The 22369-nt window shown below is 41.6% G+C and overlaps 2 protein-coding genes across 3 annotated transcripts in view; one reads left to right on the top strand and one right to left on the bottom strand.

The window, feature by feature from the left end:
* LOC118216814 (beta-1,4-mannosyl-glycoprotein 4-beta-N-acetylglucosaminyltransferase-like) overlaps positions 1-20866 on the top strand; it is a 45087-nt gene extending 24221 nt beyond the window's left edge. The window contains exons 2-3 of the transcript XR_004763077.1: positions 15859-16347; positions 19390-20866. The gene's annotated coding sequence lies outside the window, so the exon portion shown is untranslated. The remainder of the gene's footprint in view (positions 1-15858; positions 16348-19389) is intronic.
* On the bottom strand, positions 6383-15314 carry LOC118216819 (complement C1q tumor necrosis factor-related protein 1-like). 2 transcript variants are annotated; one of them, XM_035398340.1, is made up of 3 exons: positions 15232-15314; positions 11576-11758; positions 6383-10032 (listed from the first exon to the last, which is right to left on the bottom strand). In XM_035398340.1, exons 2-3 carry the CDS (start codon positions 11748-11750, stop codon positions 9485-9487), a joined length of 723 nt encoding a protein of 240 aa, XP_035254231.1. In that variant the 5' UTR covers positions 11751-11758; positions 15232-15314; the 3' UTR covers positions 6383-9484. The 2 variants fall into 2 exon arrangements, with proteins under 2 accessions (XP_035254231.1, XP_035254232.1); XM_035398341.1 differs by having other exon boundaries at positions 11576-11670; positions 15232-15256.
* Positions 20867-22369: the final 1503 nt, after the last annotated feature.

Raw genomic sequence — 22369 nt, 5'->3', positions numbered from 1 at the left:
TTGTTTTGTTCCTGGATTGGATAGATAGATTAGATGGAAAGTGAAATTTTTGAACAAATATGCAGCCTGTGGAGGACAAGGATTCACAAAATTGGAGGGCTGTGTCAATTTGCAAAAAAAAAATAATTTTTTTTGGGTTCAGGGGTTAGTCCACACGTTGGTTCAATGTACAACTTATTCAATCATAACTTAACAGAACTTTAAGGTTAAGGGAAAACTAACTACTGTACTTGATTATAATGCCCTTTCCATCAACCTCAATTTATATACTTTATACTAATACAATCATTTTCTATTTGTGCATTTAGCTATGTTCTTTTTAGAAATGTATGCATCCATATGTAGTTTTCCACTTCTATTATTTTATTTATCACATTTTAACTGTCTGTATCTGACCCAAAAACACTCATTTTTTACAAGTGTGTACATGGTAACGCCGAGTCATTTTTGGATTTAACATTTATCTACAAAGTGTGATTAAAACAGTCCAAGAAGAGCACGCTTGTTTCCTCTGTGAAAACACTGCATTTAAACCACAGAAGACTTGTGCTGTGCAAGAACATGAATTTGCCTCTATTGTCCGGCATTCTAGACCAGACAAAGAGGGGTTCACAAAAGTAGCGTCTGTTGAGTTGGTACAGTAATTGGGCATTTTGTGAAAGCACAGCTATTCATCCTGGCAGAAACAAAAATGTGATTCATACGACATTTGAATGAAAACAAAGCAGTTGCTTTTAATGGGTTTATTTAAAGAACTGGCACAGCGTGGCATCATTTTTATTTATTTTTTTTAACCCATGCTGGAATGTCAGAGACTTCAAGTACATTTTGTTTCTGCCTGAATGCCAATGCTGCACGGCCCCCAGATCACATCCAACTCAGTGGCCTCCTGATTCTTTGCTCCACAGGCAGCAATAATTTATTTTTTGGTTTGTTTGCGTTTTGGCGGGGGGGGGGGGCGTCGAGAGGGGTCACTGAACCATGGAAAGACATTTTTATAGAAACAGCAACACCGATAACAATGGTTGCAAAAGTTGTGTTTTTCTGTTGCCTCTGTGTAAGTAATTTGTGTTAACATAAATCTAAAACTACGTCCACATGGGTTAGTTTAAAATCGCACTGACAAGCTCCATGGTACAGCTATTGTAGCCTATTTACGAAATTCAGCCTTGCGTTTAATACCCATTGCCTCGAACTATGAGGACTGCTATAATCCATTAAAGATCCAGTTACACCACAACGCCACTTGTTAGACCACCACAAGGCGTACGTTCAATGCTAACGGTGGTCGTCGACCGGTTTTAATTAAATTTGGCCACTAACAAATTTTAAATAAAGACACGAAACTAATGGTCGTTTTGCTGCAGCTTCCGTGATATTCGAATACTTCAGATAACTAATAAACACATACAACTACAGAACCGGCCTTAATCATAATTTTACATGGAATGATAGCGAGTTATAAGGTAGCTAACTACCTGTCCAGCTAGCTAACTAACTCAAATACACTCTTGCAGTTTTTTTTTTATTTACAGTTTGATATTATTGATACACTAGACATTATCTAGCAAGAGAAAACTAAATATGATAATTATCCACTTATCAGAAAAACTTAAAACATTGTGACATTCAAGTATGACAGTATATGCCAACCAACTTAGGCCTACTTGTCTCGAAGCATTTCCCGGCTAGATGTGCATACGTTGCTCTTTTGGCTGCCATTTCTGTTAGCCGCGCACAGCATTGACGAATGTTTAAAGGAACCAGAGCTGTTCGCTGAACTTGAACGCACCTCAGGTTAACGGGAAAAATATGAATATGTTGGCAAACTTTGGCTAACATTTCCCGGACACGGACGTATTTGGCTGACGTCACAAAAAAAAATTTTTTTTTAAAAAAACAATTTCTGGTGTTACTTCGTGTTGGTGGTATTTTATAGGGATCCGTCAGTCAAGGAAAGGTTTCAAAAAGGGTACATTTAGTTTGCCACGTGCTTTCCCAAGAATATTAAATATTGTCCTACAGAAAATAGGTGTTCTCAACAATAACTATAGTTTTATGTGTTGTTTATGTGTGAAATACTAAATACAGTCCTAGTTTGTTGCTTGTTCTGCTAGATAGCAGTAAACAGCAGTAACTTAGCAATTAGATGGGTAGCTCAAAGCTGTCAACACTGCCACATGCATGTAGTTAGCTAAAATCAGTGTCTCTGCTTTTCTCTCACTGTCTTTAGTTTTATAATACCCCTCTTTCTGTCTATCCACTGTTATTATCATCGTTTTCTCCAGCACCCTCCATATCTGTCTGTGTTGTCATTAAACCTAACACAACCCCCCAACCCCCCCTTTTCTGTCTGTGTCCTGTCCTTTTCTGTGTCTCTGGGCCTGTGTCAGAGATTGGCCATCACAGTTATTGTGCAATCCCTCTAGGGGGAGGTGTTGGGTCCCTCTAGAAGTACGCAACAGCGGGGACAGAAAGAGGCCAAGACGTCCTTCCGCTGGAGTGTCCTCCCCTGGACCAGAGCTTTAATTGTGCAGCAGTGGCTGAAAACCCAGTCGGGCAGCTTCACCCAGAGGCCCTCAAATTGGCGGCAGGAAGAGCTTTTCATTATAGGAGTTGACCTCAAACACTCTGGATGCTCCTGTTTTTGTACTTTGAGGGCACGAACACCAGCAAGACTATAGCTGAGCATACCAAATTAACAGCAGTCCGCAGTCCTATAATTCCTACTGTGCCTGAGCAAGGATGACCTGGCCACCGGCCTGGAGCACCACTATGCCTGCTGGCTTACATCTGGCCAGTCTCAGCCATCAACTGGTGCTTTTGACTGACCCACTGTCAGCCCTCTTCCCATTTCAGAGGGTATTGGTAATTTAAAGAGATCTGAAAAACACTTATTGGATGGCTGCCCTCCATTAACCCTTGTGTTCTGTTTACTTATTAGCACCTGTGAAACTATAAGCTGAGTCAAATAGACCCTGGACATATTTGGAATGTTAAAGCAATAGAGAAATAAAATTACTCATTATGTATGAAAATGCTCAATAAACATGATCTTGTTCTCAATTCCAAACAATATATGCAATATATATGGTCAATGGTTGTCATTTACCTCTGCTGGACCACATTTAACAATAAAAGCATTTTTTTTGAAGATGTGATTTATATAAAAATCCACTATAATGAAGGCATGGAGGCATAAACCATGTTTATCTGTGAAAAATTACACTTAAACAAGGTTCTCATCCCATAGATTAATGATGTTTATGCTCTTGAACTGACATTCTCATATCTTTTTCATGTTTGTCCTATTATATCCAAAGAAACCATATTGGAAAAAGATGTAATGCAAATAATCCAGATGATGGACAACAAATAGAAACACACAACAAGAACGAAATTTACATTTAGTCACTGGTTATGAAATACATCTCCCAAAAGTGTCTTTCCTTTTTTACAAAGTTTAAAATGGGCAAATTTGACCCAAACCGAACACCAGGGTTAAAAGACACTAAAAGACAAACTGAACCATCTGCTACCTTGTGCACAGAGGTACAAGTCAGCGTGCATCTTTCTGAGTGTTGGGGTGATGCATTGTGGTATACCGTCTGTCAGTTTTTAACAATTGTTGTGTGCCTGTTTTTTTTTTAATGGCCAATAAATAAATAATAAAGTCCAAAAGAAAAAAATAGCCTGTGCTATCAGCTGTGCCTGTGTTTTATTTTGTACGAACGTAAAGTTCAAACCACTCCAGGTCTGCTGCTGGACAGAGTGAAGTGCAGATGTTTTTTTAATGAAAGAAAATGGGGAAAAAAAATTCAATTCTACTGTTGAGGAAGAAGCATAGTTTTATGAATATATAGGTATATCAAAAAAAATGCTGTTGTTCTATTTATGAATCATTGTATGTTAACTTCAATAAAACTTCAATTGGATTTTATGGCTAAGAAATATAATAAATTGATATTACATTTCATATTAGTGTTTTGCCTTTTGTATGCGGTTCCCTGTTTTACTATAGCTGGGGGCATTTTCCTAACTGTGAGATCGAACTGTACGGTACACTAAAAAAAAGTTTTTCTTCTGTTGCAGTTTTGATCATGTGTAATTACTCTTCAATTTGTGAGACACACAAGTAATACAAGAGTTCTAAAGCATTTTGGCTGTTTATTGCAGTATGAAATATTGAGTTGTCATTATTGAGCTTGTGAAGTAAGTCAATAATCACATGATTGGACTAATTAAATCATTAAGAGCAGAAGTTGACATGAAATCTGTAAACAGTTACAGCCCTGATTGCCCTTCAAGAGTTGGGGGGAAAATATACCCTGAAATTGAAGCTTACAAGCACTAGATGGCAGTGTAGATGCAGAAATGGGACACACCAGTTCTGTAGTTTTTTGGCTGGACTGCAAAAGTGGGGCCAGCTGTACAAACGCGAATGTCTGTGACTGAGTGATGAAGTTACACCATTGGTCAGCCGAGTTATGAAGTTTCACCATTGGTCGGCCAGTCCAGCCATATACTAGGTTTTGACCTGATCTTGTTATTATTTCTTTTTAGAAAATGCTTTACATTGAAGCGTTGCAACATTAAGTTGAAACATATTTGTGGTTTCCATTTTGTCATAGGAAATGGGAGCCTTGGATACAATTTGCTTATAATTGTTATTTTTTCCACCAAATATAATTAAATGCATTTTGCTGGCTTATAACAACAAATACCTCTAAAAACATTTTCCACATCTAAATTCAATTCAATTTTATTGGCATAGCGTTTTTTTACAGAGAACTGTCACAAAGATACTTGACCGAATAGAAAGGCAAGAGACTGAGCAAAAAGAGCAAGTAGAGCGAACACCAGCAACAGACAGCAAATTAAATGAGTTAAGCAGGTTACAGCTGAGGGGAAAGCTAACGGGAATAATAGAAGACCAAATGGTATTGTTCAGAATAATGCAGTTTAGAGGAGCCAGATGATGGATCTGGAGCACCAGACAGCATCAAGGCATGGGCCGAAGAGAAAGAGGGCTGAATCAGTCCCTGTCCATGGAGCGAAGGACAGAACTGGAGCGATCCTGTGGATTCAGGTCGAGGAAACAGTCAGGAACGGAACGGTCTTGTCTGTATTCACCAAAGACCTGGGTTTTCACACAGCTCAACCACCTGGTGAACTGGAAAATTCCAGTTTTCCACTGCCATGGACCTCTGTGTGTGCTGGCTTTTCACCTGGCCAAATTTGTAATCAATTTAAGTAATTGAGGACATGCATTTATGTATTATAGTTTTCTTTATTCAGAATGCAGGTTTGCTTTTTAAGCCTTTCTTTTTCCATTTTAGAATTTTCAGTAATTATATGTCCCAATATTTAGTATTTAGGACTCCACCATGATTTTGCCTGTCAACCAACTGATCAATCAATTTATGAATTGATTAGTCAGTAAATTAAACAGGTGTGCATCAATCAATATTTCTCCTAACCAAATAAATCCAAGGGTTCCACTTTTGATAGACAAGTTAGTTTTAGTGAACGCTGAACTCACCTATGTTTGTGAAGCAAAATAGTAATTTTTGATTTTGTTGATCTAGTTAAAAAAAATATTGATTGAATCCCGAACATACTCTCTTCTACAGACTACAGATAACAGCTGATTGGATGTTGTAAACAAAAACCCAAAAAATAATAAATTCCCTTGGACTAAGTTTGGGACTGAGTTTGTGTATAGCATAGCACTGCCTATAGTGCTTGATAAATGAACTGCATGATTCTACCACAGCCACTAATTGGAGGACTAAGATTTAACACTTCATGTGACTGTGGTGCAAAACCGTGCTGGTTAATTTAAGATCTCATAATGATTATGGTGACATTGGGGAAACCTATTTGAACTCCATGTTGTTGCGTCTGCTAAATCCTACTAGTATTTTCAGTTTGAAACAGTGATAATGGTGTTTATAGTGTGGTTGCATTCTGAAACAATTCCCGGACTGACAGTGAAATGAGTTGAAAACCATCTTGAGGTTTATATGCTTCAGTTTATATGCTTCTGTCTTACTTTCTTTTCAGTTTACTTCAGTTTCTCCAGCCTACCAAAAAGGCAAAGCAGGTTTGCTTTTGAAATTTAGGGCAATTTCCATGCATGACATTTATTATCTGTGCAGAGGAAATATCAAGGTTGTGAGTCTGATTCCCAGCTGGGAAATTGCTGCTGTATCCTTGAGCAGGGCACTTAACCCAAACAGCTTCACTGCAATATCCAGCAGTATAAAAGGTTTGTAAGTTTTTTTTTATTATTCATTATCTGTGTAATCACTCTGGAGGTCTGTTAACTGATATTTTTTAAATAATCTTTTTAAAGAAAAGTCCATTGTGCTCCACCAGGTGATTATTAGTATTTTTATTAATCACAGAGTCATGACTGAAATATGAAATATAGCTCCATGATTTGTTCTCCTTTTTCGAATGCTAAGTACAGTAAATGCAGGGTTCTCAACCTGGGGCCTGTATGTAAGCATGCACAGTAGGACGAGCATACCCATGCAGGGATGGCATTTTGTGAATCTGACATGACTGAAAATCACCACAGTATTTTGAAATAGGATTTTTTTGGGTTTAGTCGTTTGCTTTGGAGGAAAAAAAACAGCAAGCAGAGCTAAATTGTTCCGACACGCAAAGAGCTAAACCGTGAATTACACATTCAGAGACACACATTTAAACCAGGCATATCAATAGGCTGCTGCACTGCCTTTGCTGGTCCTGTTTGTGTCCCTTCTACAGATGGCCAGAGTGGGTAAGTATTTCGCAGTGGCTGAAAAGCTGTAATTGGAGCTCTTTTAAGACCATGCAACGACTAAGGAGGCATTTTGGAGCTCCAGTTCCCAGCCAGACAGTAAGAGATCCTTGTCTCTGCTGGAGCTGGGTTTCTGGCATGAATAAAACAACAGATAAGAGGCCTTTGCATATGAACTTGACCCTGATCTTACAGAGTCCGCACACACACACACACATACACACACACACACTACTGACAGCTCAGCTTTACCTGTCAAACCTGTCACTACCCTTATCTCTCAAATTCAAAATGAGTTTTATTGGCATGAAAAATGAAACTGTGTTGCCAAAGCAGAACAAACAAGTTTGCAAACACAAAAGTAACATAAAAGTAGCATATAAATAAAGATTATATACTGTAAATAGGTGTATATAGGTGTGGATATCATATATACTCACTGTCCCTCTGGGTATGGCAGGATGACACATATTTAGATACATATTTATTGTCTCTGAATAGGAATAGCTTGTATATTGCAATGCATTTTGAAGATGTTTTTTCTAATTCTCTCGCACTCTCTGTCCTGTGTCAAATCACACTGTAACACAGGCAACTACCAGCTCCATTGTGTCTCTGTAAACTGCAATGACATGGCACGAGCTCCACACACAACACAGACACACAACCTACACAACACTGTGCCCATCCAAGAAGACACAACCCAGACACACACCATACACCACACTGTGCCCATCAAGGAAGACAGAACCCTCGAACCTTTGTGCTACATCTCAGTTCAGATGTGTGTCTTGTCTTGTGTTGTGTTCAGCTGTGCAGAGTTGAATTGCGCTGTGTTCAGCTGTGCAGGGTTTCATTGTGTTGAGTTCAGCTGTGCAAGTTTCATTGTTCTGTGTTCAGCTATACAGAGTTTACTTGTGTTGTGTTCAGCTGTGCAGAGTTTCATTGTGTTGTGTTCAGCTGTGCAGAGTTTACTTGTGTTGTGTTCAGCTGTCCAGAGTTTACTTGTGCTGTGTTCAGCTGTGCAGAGTTTAATTGTGCTGTGCTGTGCAGGGTTGAATTGTGCTGTGTTCAGTTGTGCAGAGTTTGTGCTGTGCTGTGCAGGGTTGAATTGTGCTGTGTTCAGCTGTGCAGAGTTTACTTGTGCTGTGTTCAGCTGTGTTGTGTTGTGCTGTGCAGGGTTGAATTGTGCTGTGTTCAGCTGTGCAGAGTTTAACTGTGCTGTGTTCAGCTGTGTAGTGGACTCCACTCCTGTCAGTCAGCTTTGTATTCACAGAACTTGAAACAGAATTTTCTTGGTGAGGCAGATTTAGGCCTGAGGCTAGTAATAAAGCTTAGGTTCAGACATGTAACCACTTTCTAGCTTTTCCACTTAATATCGCATAGGGGTGTAGTGATAATTGCACACTTATGGCAGTGATATAAACATAAACATACTTATAGCCTTAATATCTAGCATTATATTCCATTTTCCTAACTTTCTCATAAACCTGAGCACCTATTAAGATCTTTCATTATACCTTGATTTTATCAAAATCGTAACTGCAAATGAAGGGCAGATTCCTCTGTGGTTGGACTGGATTCAGGCAAAAGCTCATTCTCGCGTGATTGAGTCGAAACGCTGTGATGCTGGAGTGCCACGTAGGAGCAGGCTTAAAAAATGCAGCGTCCACAGAGATTTACTGCATTCATTTTCCTCCTTTCTCTCCTGATGTACTACTCCCTGACTGCCTGAAGTGCGTCTCCTGGCGCAAACCACTCCAAAACTATGCATCAAGCTGGAAGAGAGGCTTCACAACCGATTTGAGCAAATGGAGAAGTCTCAAATGTTTCTTTTGGTATTAATCATTCGATCGTTTATGAGCATCAGAGGCCTGATTTTTTCCTGCCGTAGGTGTTTGCAGAATTTGGCTAGGCAGTAAAAACCACTCGTCCGATGCGTGACCTCACAACTGTAACAGCATCGAGACGAGACAGAGAGCCACGCCGAGCTATACGATGTTCTGAGCATGTTACGTCCTGAGAAACTACAGGCAAGCCAAGCGTAATCCTTTGATCTCATAAGACACTTTGAACAGCATGCCCTGTGCATTCCTGTATCAAGTCTTTCACCCGCAGGAGCAGCCAACCAACCAGTCGGTCTGTCAAGAAATCACTGAGATGTACAGAGACCCGCACGTCCGTTGTGTTTGGCCAGCACTGGAAGGCCAGGCAACAAGATGGCCGCCAGAAGTCATCACTTCTGTCTGAAATGTGAGCAGGGGCCAATGAACCTGGTGGCTGCAGGCAGAGGTTTTCATTTGCCTCCACAACAACGCTGTCTTACACAGGGAATTTACTCTATTTGAATCCAACTTTAATATAAGGTAACTGAGGGGAGATAATGTGTTTCCCTGAGGCCAGTACGAAGATTCAGGCAGTTTTCAAGTTGAGGGAACAAAGTTAGAGTATGCCGCCACCCCCTCACCCCCCTAATTTTCATAATGGTCTATTGCAGTAGTGACAAACTCCTGTCCTGGAGTCCACAGCAGTCCTGGAGTTTTACAGTTATGTTTCACCAACCAGTGATTAATTTAAGTCATTGATTGGCTAAAGAGTCCATGCACCTAGTTCTCAAAGCCTTGACTGACTGCTCATACCTGCAGACACTGTGGCCCTCCAGGGCTTTGAGTTTAACACCCTTGGTCTAGGGGTTCATTCCAGACTGGGCTTGATGATGTAGCCATTGAAGGTGATGTAGACGTCCACGTCGTCACTGTACACGGCGTTCTCCCGCTCGCGCTTGTACAGGCGCACCCACACCTCGTCGTTCTGCTCCAGGGACAGCATGATGCTCTGGCTCTGCATGATGCTGCGCTCGCTGGGCTGGGCGTACAGGATCACCTTCTCCTGGTCGTTGTGCATGATGTGCATGTAGGTCTCCTTGAAGTTCCAGGTGTGGATGTTGACGTTGAAGAAGTAGACGCCCGGGACGTAGCAGTAGAACTTGCCCTTGAACATGTTGAAGTGCTCGTGGAGGTTGACGAAGACCGTGTCGAAGACCAGCGCCTGGTAGTAGTCTACACTGTGCAGTGCCTTCCTTCGGCCCACAGAGAAAGCAGCATGCTGAGTTTTGCAGGCATCTCCCGGGGAACCAGCTTGGCCTTTGGTTCCTTTAGGACCCATAGGCCCCCGTGATCCTGGCGGCCCTTCTGCTCCCGCTTTCCCGGGCGTCCCCTTATCGCCACGGTCACCCTTATCCCCTGTGAGGTAAAAGGCACAACGAGGCCAGGGCACAGGTAAATTACACTGAACAGAACAGACCATACCGACTCCAGAAATTCACAACAAAATCTCACGCACTTGCTCATGTGAGTGTAAAGATGAAGTCATATGTTCAGTAAAAATACCACTTCAGGTTTCCAGCATAAGTAAATGTGAGTATTCATTCTGCAGTTTCTTGCTAAATTGCTGTTCCACATCCACACAGTGGAATAGAGTTGATGGGGAGCAGGAATTATGACTTGAGGATCGCCGGTTTGAAGCCGGTTCGACTTCACCTCACACATCTGTGTATATACAAAATGTACATAATAAATATGTAAGTACAATATAAATAAATATGCACTGCAGCTTTGTCTCTCTGTAAGTGCTATATTTTCTTTAGGAAATCCTCGTTTTTCCCCTCCTCAGTGTTCCACTTTAATGTTTTAACGCGTGTCTCTGAGCAAGCCGCACAGTGCAGTGCGCTCCACAGCAGGTCTCTGCAGTTGTCTCATTCACAGCTCTCAGTCGCACTCTCCGCCACGTGAGCAAGTTCAGTGCCAGGTTAAAGCACATCCCCCGCCAGCAGCTGGGATGGAGGGTACACACATCCAGAAATGGAAGTTTTTAAAAAACAACCTCCTTTAACCAGAGGGCAAAAAAAATGAAAATGTAACAGGTGAATTATAGCACAGAAACCCTCTAGATTTAGAATCTGATGGCAGCTGCTAGAATGTGTCGCAGGGCCTCTATGGCAATTTTGTGGAGGCATAGATCAAACAATAAAGCAATGCCATATGTCCTGTATTTGACTCTTTTAGGCTTGGGCTTAGTAATTAAGCCCATATGAAGCCAGCTTGGTCACATTCATCGTATTTAACCCTTAAGAACCACAAATACTTTTGCGTAACATAAGCTGCAAATAAGACCTACAGTTCTAATGTTTAATAACTCTATATATATATATATATATATAATATATAATCTATCATGAAATGCATTACGTATTTTATGACCAACTCAAATGCAATAGACCTATTATTGATATTGCACTGGTATGTGCAGTTCAATTATAAAGATGTAGCATAGTGGTTGGAGAACTAAGCTTTGTAACTCGAAAGTTGCAGATTTGGTTCCCAGGGGGAGCAGAGTCATTGTACCCTTGAGCATGGTACTGAATTCATGCAGCAAAGTATACAGTTGCATAAATGGATTGTATGTAAAAGGATAAAAGCTGTGTTAGTCACTCTGGAGTGCCTGTGCAATATAAGTCAATCTATATAAGTAAGGTGCGGTAAAGTGAAGGCTTTGTGGCAGGTTACCGTGACAACACTGTCTGACTACGCAACCCTCAGATTAAAAATAGCAACACTGCCCTTGGCTAGGGACGATTTCCCTGTAGCTGACTCTAGCTAGCTGTTTTTGGAGTGAGAGGCCTGTGTTCAAATCTCACTTTAGGCATAAGGGAATCTTAAATTTAGGAATCAAGTGGCATTAAAGAAAACTGAAAAAGGCACTTAGTTCATTCCGGAGCAGGAATACCTTTGAGGATCGTCATGTTAATGTATGTGCGAATCTCCGGCATCTGGTTTCGGGCAGGGGCGCCCTCCAGATGGTCACAGCAGCGGCGGCATGTCCTGGGAGGGGTACCAAAAGGGGGCGGGACAGAAGTCACCAGGGGGAGGAGCAGAAGAACAGGCAGCCACGCCTCAAACATAGCTGCACCTGGGGAGGTTGACAAAATCACAAGTAAAATCACAGGTGCAGTAGGCTACCTACGTTTGAGTGTCATAGCACAGAGATTGTTTTTCACTGAAATAAGTCTTATAATTATTAAGTACACTCACTGGCCACTTCATTAGGTACAACTGTTCAGCTGCTCGTTAACGCAAATATCTAATCAGCCAATCACGTGGGAGCAACTCAATGCATTTAGGCATGTGGACAAGGTCAAGACGATCTGCTGAACTTGAAACCAAGCATGGGGAAGAAAGGTGATTTAAGTGACTTTGAACGTGGCATGGTTGTTAGTGCCAGACGGGCTGGTTTGAGTATTTCAGAAACTGCTGACCTACTGTGATTTTCATGCACAACCATTTCTAGGGTTCACAGAGAATGGTCCGAAAAAGAGAAAATATCCAGTGAGCGGCAGTTCTCTGGGCGAAAATGCCTTGTTGATGGCAGAGGTCAGAGGAGAATGGCCAGACTGGTTCGAGCTGATAGAAAGGCAACAGTAACTCAAATAACCACTCGTTACAACCGAGGTATGCAGAAGAGCATCTCTGAACGCACAACACGCCAAACCTTGAAGCAGATGGGCTACAGCAGCAGAAGACCACACCCGGTACTAGCAAGTACCTAATGAAGTGGCTGGTGAGTGTATATCACCGCAGTATATGAACTAATTAAATATGAATTAATTAGAAATTAATTTTAATTTCTGATCAAAACAGCTACTCCCTGATGACTCCCTCTGGCCATTTATTGAATATTTGCATACTCCATTTTAGTGCACAGCTTTCAATTGTTCTATTTTAAATCCCACTACTTACTTTGTCGTTGTATGCATGTGATAATTAATAATGAATGTTTATGAGCGAACACGTGTTTGTTGCTAGTTTGCGGCAATGGCAGATACGAAGAATCCTAGATATAGTGAAGCAAAAAGACAACCGACAGGGCCCATCCAATACCTAGAGTCAACACTGGAATTACTTTTCTTCGGTGGCGACAGCTAAGTTCGCCAAGGGGATGAAAAGTAAAGCAGAGTTGGCCTGTTTTCTGTTGGACCTGTAAGTAACAGCTAGTTACCTTACGCAGCTAGATGCCCGAGGTTGGGTAGCTTTTTCAATGGAATACTATCCTTCTAGCAAGATTACTGTTTATAGTTGCAACTTGGTTATTCGCTTATTCATTCGGGGTCCAAGCAGCGAAGCTGGTGGAACCCTATTGTATCTGTTCGGATTATTATTATTATTATTATTATTATTATTATTATTATTATTATTATTATTATTAAGGGTCCAAGCAGCGAAGCTGGTGGAACCCTATTGTATCTGTTAGGATTATTATTATTATTATTATTATTATTATTATTATTATTATTATTAAGGGTCCAAGCAGCGAAGCTGGTGGAACCCTATTGTATCTGTTAGGATTATTATTATGGGTCCAAGCAGCGAAGCTGGTGGAACCCTATTGTATCTGTTAGGATTATTATTATGGGTCCAAGCAGCGAAGCTGGTGGAACCCTATTGTATCTGTTAGGATTATTATTATTATTATTATTATGGGTCCAAGCAGCGAAGCTGGTGGAACCCTATTGTATCTGTTAGGATTATTATTATTATTATTATTTTTCTCTGCTAAAAGTGTCTGAGGCTCAGCAACCATAAGTCCTATAGCAACCAAATTTGGTAGATGGGTTCTTATGGCCCCTCACTACTCAGGCACTAAAAATCACCTATGTTGGCCAGATGGTGGTGCTATAACAAAGGGTCAGGCTTAAAAGGCCATAGCTCCCACACCATAAGTCAGATCAACATACAACTTCATCGACCTATGCATCCGAACATGCTCTACAACTTTGCTGTTGGGACCACCTATGTCTGCCATATTGTTTGCCCGCCATTTGGGCTTTTTTATTAGTTCAGGTGCAGAAGGTTCAGGTTTATCTTGTTGCTAAGACATCCATGGCGACGCAACTAAGTAATGGGTCTAGTTTTTATCATTGAGGGGAGGGTCTGAACTTCATAATGGACAATATTATCTATCTGGGCATTCATAAAAATATGCTTTCACCACTCAAATAATCGTATTCCGTCATAGCAACAAGATAAACCCGACAATAGCCCCAAAATATGCCAATACGGCAGTGAAAACGCTGCTCACTGAGTAACGAAATAAACGAGACAAAGTTTTAAAAAATGATACCATGAGGTCAATGAGGTCAACCCTTGTGGACATTACGTTTCTGATCTATTAAGGTAATTTCAGTATCGTTAGGTACCGAGTATTGAATCAGTATCGTTTCAGTATCGGGAATCGTGATAATAAACCTGGTATCGGTATCAAAGTCAAAATTTTAGTATCGTGACAACACTAGTGTGACGCCTTTTTTAGTTGCCGCACGGAAGCGCTGCAGCTCTACATACACGCCGGGCCATCTAAGTGTAACGGCATGCCATCTAAGTGTTATGACATAGTAAAGGCCTTTTTTACGGCAAGCAGCCAGGACACATCCATGGTGATGCAACTAAGTCATCCGACAGCGTCTCTTAGCACAAAATTGGCCATAAATCATCAATATTTTATACAAGCATCATGATATTCAGTAGATATGTGGGGTGAAGGTATATGATCATGAGGGCAAAACCATTTTAAAATCGCTCAATAGGGGGCGCGATAGTGCCAATACTTGGACCCCTCCCAACGCCGCTTGCGGCTTTAATTATTATTATTTTAGTCAGGGGAAATAAATTACATACAGAATGCATGCTATCTAGCTAACGTTACGTGTAGCCAACTTCACTAGCAAAGTTAACAACTAACAACTTTGAAAAGGCTACTCATAAATTCGTGGAAAAACTTCACTTTTCAAGAAAATGACAGATTCGCTGACCACCAACAGGCCCATAACATTTCTTAATTGGCCTGTGTAATTTCATAGCGGATTTATAGCATGCCAGATGATCGTAACCTACTTAAGAGGCAGTGAGAGTTTCCACACTTGGAGAGTTACGCATCATACCTGCGCAAGTCATTGCCAAGAAAAAAACGTGCATTTTCTAGCATTTTGAATGAAATTTAAATAGCCTACTTTCTTATATAGTCTAATCAATGTTTGATTATTGTTCATACATAACCCTTCTGGACCATACGTTGAATGATTACAGAGCTTTTTTGAGATCCTGTTTAATTCCTTCCCACGAATGCAGGGTAAATGTTTCAGCGTGAGATGAAAGATCTGATCATCATAATTCAAAATTGGTACAGAGTTAAGCCAAAAGTTTATCCCGCCGTTGGTAAAGGCTATGAAACTTGCCAAAATGCATTCGGTAGAATTAGAAAAGATAAAGCGTTAATGAATATTATGAAAAAATTCACGCAAAATTGACGGGTTGCTAGTGGGGTGAAGCAGTGACGTGTCAAACTGATAATCGAGCGAAAACATGCACGTCGTGGCTGAGTCAACTCACCTCTGTCTCCTCGCTTTCTCAGCAACTGCCGCTGTGTCGATCAGCAGCTGGGAAGAGATGGGAAAAAGGAAAAGCTCTCTCTCTCTCGCTCTCTCTCTCACACGCGCGCACACACACACTCCACCCCACTGGAAGCACTTCAACGCTGAATAAATTCAAATGCGCTCTTAATCTTGAAAACAAAATAAAACGAATCTATCTACATTTCCAAAAAGTCAACATTAGTCCAACATTTAATTGTGACATCACTTATATGCGTATTAAGGATATGATGAGTCCAGGTTTCCGAAAGTCTGTTTGCCTAATGACGGTGCAATAATTTCAGATGATATGCTCCAGGCTATGCTAGAAATTAAGCATTTCCAAAGCAGGTGCTTGCAAAAGAAGGAAATTAATTTTTACAAACTATGGGTCACCTTTCTGTTGATTATCTGTTTTACCTTTGGGGGATTTATTTATTTATTTATTTATTTATTTATTTATATCCATTCATTGTGACACAGGTGTTGGAATGGATGTAAGTCATTAGAGGTCTGACAGCTGCCCTTAAATTCTTCCTCTGTTGGTTCATTTTTCACCCTGTCCTCCTTTCCCTCTCTATCTCTATCTGTCTTTTTTCTCTCTCAGTTTGTCCTTCCCTGTTTTTTTCATCCAATCATATCCCCGTATCCTTCTGTGGCATGAGAAATCTTCAGAGTTAAGCCTTCCCTTTATCCCCCCCTTCATCCCCCTTTTCTCACATTCTCAGTCTCTACTACCTCTCTACTACGGCGATAGCGGTGTCCCCAGACGGCATTGCCTTTGCGTATTGGTCTCTGGGACGAGGGCAGGATTTACGGCGCAGAAGGGCGTCGTAAACAGAGCGGGTTGTAACCAGACCTCCAGCGCCCCGAGAGGTTGGGCCGGCGCACCTGCGCTGTCCCCCCACGAGCTCACACCCGCAGAGGGCAGGTTAAATGTCACGGCTGCCCGTGGGGGCCGCCGCCACGCACACCTGCGCCCGAGGCGGACCGCATGGAGTCTCTCCTTTTAGTTTTCCAGCCACTCCCCTCCCTCGCTTCCTGCAACTACACCCAGCAACTGCACCTAAAGGACAGACTGTGAACCCACTGGCATGTAAGTTGATTATCCTTATTTACATTTCAGTTTCGCAGAGGAGCATATATGAATTTCATGGAGGGTTACCATAAAATCTCATTTTAAAATGGCAAACCACGGAAAGACCTTTGGCGAATTTCATTAGTCGGCCAACTCTCGAGCCAAATGCGATGGCTCCTGGGTTGGTAGGGGTTTGATCCTGACCATTGCCCTTTCTCAGCTGTGGACCCTTCTCTGTCTGTTACCCTTTCAAACTTCTATCTGTCTGAATAAAGCAAAAAAATGCAAAAAAATGTCACAAACCATTGCCTGCCACTGTGAATGACAGAATATTCACGTTTCATAAATCCACCCAATGTAAGGCAGGAGAAACAATTAGTCATACATTAAATATGGTATGACTGCAAAAGAAAAAAATGGATGAAAAAATTCATTTATGAACATATGATGGTGTCCCGGTTATCGGGGGTGGATTTAATGTAAAGTTTTGTTGAAGACCCACTGATTCCATTATACTTACTCACCTGTGAATTACATTTATGTCCCCTGATTTGACAGCATTAGTCTGCTGCTCGGTTGTACCTCATCTCCAGTGAAAAGGCAGGAATTTTTTTTTATCTAAGAGGGAGCCAGACCCACATAGGAGGGTGAGAGGAGGATCATGTGGCTGGGAGGGAGGCCATGAAAGTGCAAAAAAGCAGAAAATACTACACACAGAAAATGGGGGGAGAGAGAGAGAGAGCTAGAGAGAGGTGGTTTTTAACCTGTTTCTGTTACATGTTCCTATTACCAGTTTTATCTCTATTACTTTTGTTACAATTTAATTGTGATGATAATTTTTTGTTGTTGTTAATGTTCTTATTGGTATTAGTAGTCATGGTTTTCTCTAACACTTTACTTTTACCATATGCCATAAAGCCTATAGAATGCAGTTGTAGAACTAGCCTGTAGTACACTGTTGTATGTATAACTGTTGTCATAATCAGTCATAGTAGCATATTACTGCTTAAGACAAATGTTGTAACATTGTCATAAAGTGCAGTGTGCAGTGATCCTGAGTCTGATATTCTGGATCTGTTTCCTGTTGTTATTGTTCATCATTCTTTTTTTGACACTGTCTAACTGTTTTGTTGTTATTCAGTTAAATATGTAAGCTTTGAACATTGAATTATATAGAACTTTTCCAGATGCTCAAAGTGCTTTCCAGTGATGAGAGGGAAACTCACCTCAAACACTACCAATGTGTAGCACCCACCTGGGTGATGCACTGCAGCCATTTTGTGCCAGAATGTTCACCACACATCAGCTGTTGGAGAGAGTTGGAGAGGGAGAGAACAATTTTTAGATCAATTAAATCAATCAGCCAATTAAATTGTAAGCTTTATCAATATGCATTTGATATATCATGCTAATGAAACATTTAAATGAAATTAGATGAGGGAGTACTTTTGCCACAGAAACAGAAACAGGGGCTGCACACCATGGAGCCCGAGAGAGGCACTGAAGGACAGTATCTTATATCACTGTGTTTTCTTTTAAAAGAGTTAAGATGTTCCTCTGATGTCAAGATGCTGAACATTTTTAATTAAATCAAATGCATGCCTTAAACTCAGACAGCTGCCACCCAGAGGCAAGACTGTACTGTATGGGCTGACAGTGCTTTTAATTTACCTCAGAATGCCACTCAGCACCTAAATCTCTTACTGAATATCGATGAGTGCCAAACGTGCACACTCACACTCAGAGACGCAGACACGCACATACACACGCACACACGTGTGCATACCTGTGTATGCATGCATGTATACACAAGTTTAATTTTAATTTCCTCATAATCTTTTATAAAAATCTGAGACTGAGACCTTACGTAACAATGAGCTTTACTTTTTTGTTTCTGTAAACAGCAGCACTCTCCTTTAAGCTTCCATTTGGAAAAAAATGCAGCCGGCAAACGCTTTCAAAGTTCAATAGCTCCCAGATAATAGGGCCTAGGACCATCAAACCCCTGCTAAAGTGTTCACAGACAGCGGCCCCGAGACGCAGAGCCTATGCTTCGGGCGTTACCTCTCCGCGCGATTTTACACGAATATTTCCAATATCCCCCCCCCCCCCCCCCCCCCCGCCCTGCTCCCGAGTTAGTTGGATCGAAACGTGTGTCCCTCAAACGTGTGTCCCTCAAACGTGTGACCGTTGACTGGTTCTGTGTGAAATCATGGCATGTGCTTCTATAAGGTCTTAATTGAGGACCCATCCTAGAGCTGGCTTGGGTCCACTGCACAGGAAACGGATGCTTTGAGGTCTGTGTTTCCTTTGAAGGGCTCATTTACTCTAATTGCTGCAGCCTGAGTAGCATCTGTGGCTCAAGCGTGGTCTGAGAGTCACATTCTTCTCAGATTTTGGGCAGTATTTGGGTTTAGTTCAAGCGATCTCCTACCCCAAAAAAATAACATTTTTCCTGTTTTCTTTTTTTTTTGTACAAAAAAGCATTCTTACAGCTGGATCTTCGATTTAGGCAATTCATGATAAATACATTTTCAAGTTTCATAACTATTCAAATGCCCACCGTAACGTAAAAAAAAAAAAAAATAAGCAAAAAAGTATCCAAAGATATGCTGTATACCTATGCGATAAATATATGTATATGAAAACAATGATATGGCACAATATGGCTCAGGTGTATTAATATGGTTATAATATGAAACCATAGTACCTCAGAGGGATTGACGACATGCTGTTATTTGCAGAGAAGCAGTACTTGTTGCTGGAGGGGGAATGTGCTTGCAGATTTATGTGCACGTGTAACGTGCACACGTCTGGATCATGTTACCCTTTCTTTGGTCTGGGTTTGAGCTCAGTTTCTTACGTAATTGCGCCTGCATGCATGCGCTGTTCTCCCCACAGTTAAAGGCTCATTGACCCACTTTTTAAAAACAATATGTTATCTCGGTGGAAGTTCTTCCACCCTCTATCTCTCTCTCTCTCTCTCTCTCTCTCTCTCTCTCTCTGTCTGTCTCTCTCTTATCTTATTCTCTCTCTTCCTCTCTGTGTTTGAAATATCAGGAACATCCTGTGGGATCTCCTCTTGCCCCTCAATCGGTACCCTCAGGACAGAACTCCTAAACATGTAGGTCTGTTGGTCGGGTCAGTTGCATGCTGTTGCTTTTTGTGAGAGTTAGAAACCCTCTTCCTGGTCCATGCACACTTCCACTGGTCTCTCCTTTAAAGGGTTTACAAAGTCTTGCTCTCCCATCGAAAAACAGGTGGTTGAAAGTGCACTCCAGTCCACTTTGAGCTTCGGTGTCTTGCTTGTGTTTTTTAGAAGTGTGGGGCTGTGGAAGACCAGGGCTTCAGATGGCTAGCCAGCCAGCAATGAGCAGCAGCAATGGCCACTTCCTTCTGCGTTCCAGAAGAACAAGAGAGAAGAAAATCATAAAAATTGTGGGAAACTGTTCTGCAATGTCAGTACAGGAATAAAGATGTGTCCTGTTTCACTAGCTACCCACTGCACAGGACAACTAATGTGGCTAACAACCAAAACTGCCACTACCGTTAAAATTCTGGCTGCTTAAGTCTGAAGTTGCCTATCACAATTACTGTAGCAATGACAGGAGAAGTGCTTTCTGCACCTCTCTAACCTTAATATTATGAATATGATGATGATGATGATGATGATTATTATTGTTGTTGTTGTTATGATTTATTCATGTTCATTTCAGTGAAAAACTCAGTTTGGTGATCAAAACAAGAAGAGAATTGAGGCACTGCTTCCTGTGTGAGTTCTCGGGTAAAACACTCCATGGTCTGGGTTTATTAATGTTAGTAGAATGGCAGTTTAAAGTGAAGGCCAATGCCTGCATTGTAGGTCAGCAGATTGGGACAGGGGGCCCCTTTTCACCAAGAGTCATCCGAGACGTACAGGAGGGAAGCCACCATTAAAAACCATGTTCAAATGTAAGGACTGGAACATTCTGGAACATTGCTGAAGCAGAACTACACGCCCTTGAAGCAGTGTGAATGAGAGTCTTATTGCTGGTCTGGTTGTTCACAGGATGTGTCATGGAGGAAAAGGTTCTTAACATAGTCGTCCAGTACGATCAAACAAGGAGGGCTGTTTAGCTGTGGTTAAAAGCTGGACAGTGGAGCTATAATCCTTTTAGTGCCATCTGGTGGTCAAAGGAAAGTACTCTTTTCTAACTTCTAAGCTGCTGGTAGGTCATTTGGTTGGTCTCTGAGTTGGTGTCAGAGTGAAAGGTATTGCATACTGAAAAATAAATTCTCCAAAATATGAGGTGGCTCTGTATCAGGCTCAGGGTACATGAACTCAGAGTATCAACATGCATGCACACACATGCACATGCACACTCACACACACACACACACACACACACACACACACACACACAAGTGATTCTCCTGACTAATGAGTTTTTATCTTTCTTTAAACAGTATGCAATTATCTTCTGGGCCTTAACATTTCTTATCCCTTAAATTCAAAGATTCTTCACTTCCTCAGGAGTCTGTGTTTATTCTCACTTTGTTTTGTGCCTCTTGTTCACACTACCCCCCCCCCCCCCCAACCCCCCCCACCCCCCCCCCCCCCCCCCCCTTTCCTACCACCCCCCTCGCTGTGGTCTGCAGCTGGAGCTTTTTTTAACGTTTGTACACCAGCTATGCACTGTGCGGTGTTCTTTTCCGCCCCGAAGCGGACTCTGACCTTTAAGCCAGAGCTGCCTTGCCATTCGCTCTGAGCCTCAGCAGAAAGATTACCGTTAGGCGTCCTGGAGGGCAAGAAAGAAACAGGGTCGTCGAGGTGACAGATTGCGCTGAAAGTGTGATGGCGCGAATGCAGGCGCGACGGGGTTGTGAAACACATTTCCTTTTTATTTCTTTGTTGTTGTTGTTGTTGTTGTCATTTTGCATAATGTGCCCCAGAATGAAGTTCACCTATGTCAGCACTTCTGAGGACCCTCTATAAGTGCAAATGCCACCGTAGGTTTTGGGGCTCTGTATTCAAACCCATGTGGCCCTCTACTCCATCCGTGACTATTAAAGGGTCTGTGTCCTATTGTGAAGGATAAAGTTTCTCTTGCTTGTGCGATGCTGTTTCTCTCCTCTTACTGAAATAATATTCTGTCATCTGGCCAGCTTTGGTATGAGATAATTTTTTAGCAGGGCTTTCATTGGTCAAAATATTTTTGCGATTGAGTCTCACAAATATGTGACTCATTTAACAATCACACCCCCCCCCCTTCCCCCAATAAAGACGAAGCAATCCATATGACTTCTGAATATTTGTATATTTGCAACTGAAACTCACAGACTGGTCTGGTGGGCCAGACTGGTTTGGCTGAAGAACCTATCCATCCATATTAATTCAATTTGTTTCACAGAATAATAAGAAGCAGTCTCATCTGAAATTAAACTAAAGACCATACACAACGTGTGCATGTGTGTGCGTCTGTGTACGCATGCCCACACATGCACACACACACACACACATATTTAATTGTTCAGATCCCAGGCAACAGTTAATGTTCATTTTTTGTTTTGAAGTGTAAATCATGGAGAGGCTAGAAAAGTACAGATGGCTTTATTAAATTAAGTTTGATATGCATGTTCCTACTTTACACGTGGCACATGCACCACTATGTTTGTGCGGTGCAAGAACAGTAAAGGGTGTTGTGCACTGACACGTTTGCACTGTTGCAGTGACTGTGCTCAGGGGTCTGTATGAGCATGCATGTGGCATGGCGCAGTTAAACAGGCCACGAGTAATGAGTGCATGGGCTTGGGTGAATGGAGCAGTGCTGCTGTACCTGCTGCAAGATACTTAAGCTAAAATGTCCAGCTGTATAAATGGACCGTGTGTGAAAACATCATGTAAATGTGGGTGGTCAAATGCTGAAATGCTCATTTTAACTCTTGTGTGTTTATGGTAAATGCAGCCCCCCCCCCCCCCAGATGTAATTATTCTGGCCTGTGCACTTCAGTTTATTGTGCCTTTGCTGGGGCTCTTTGGCAGGATGTGGTTTGGCAGGGT

Source organism: Anguilla anguilla, chromosome 17 (assembly GCF_013347855.1).
Source record: "Anguilla anguilla isolate fAngAng1 chromosome 17, fAngAng1.pri, whole genome shotgun sequence".
NCBI lineage: Eukaryota > Metazoa > Chordata > Actinopteri > Anguilliformes > Anguillidae > Anguilla > Anguilla anguilla.
This window is presented reverse-complemented; position numbering and strand designations above follow the sequence as displayed.

Bases quoted from the DNA above. Each gene is read 5' to 3' on its own strand.
- LOC118216819 (XM_035398340.1), bottom strand. From the start codon at position 11,750: ATGTTTGAGGCGTGGCTGCCTGTTCTTCTGCTCCTCCCCCTGGTGACT. The intron at 10,033-11,575 runs GTATTCCTGCTC...TTTACCTCACAG, and splicing joins TAACATGACGATCCTCAAAG to GGGATAAGGGTGACCGTGGC.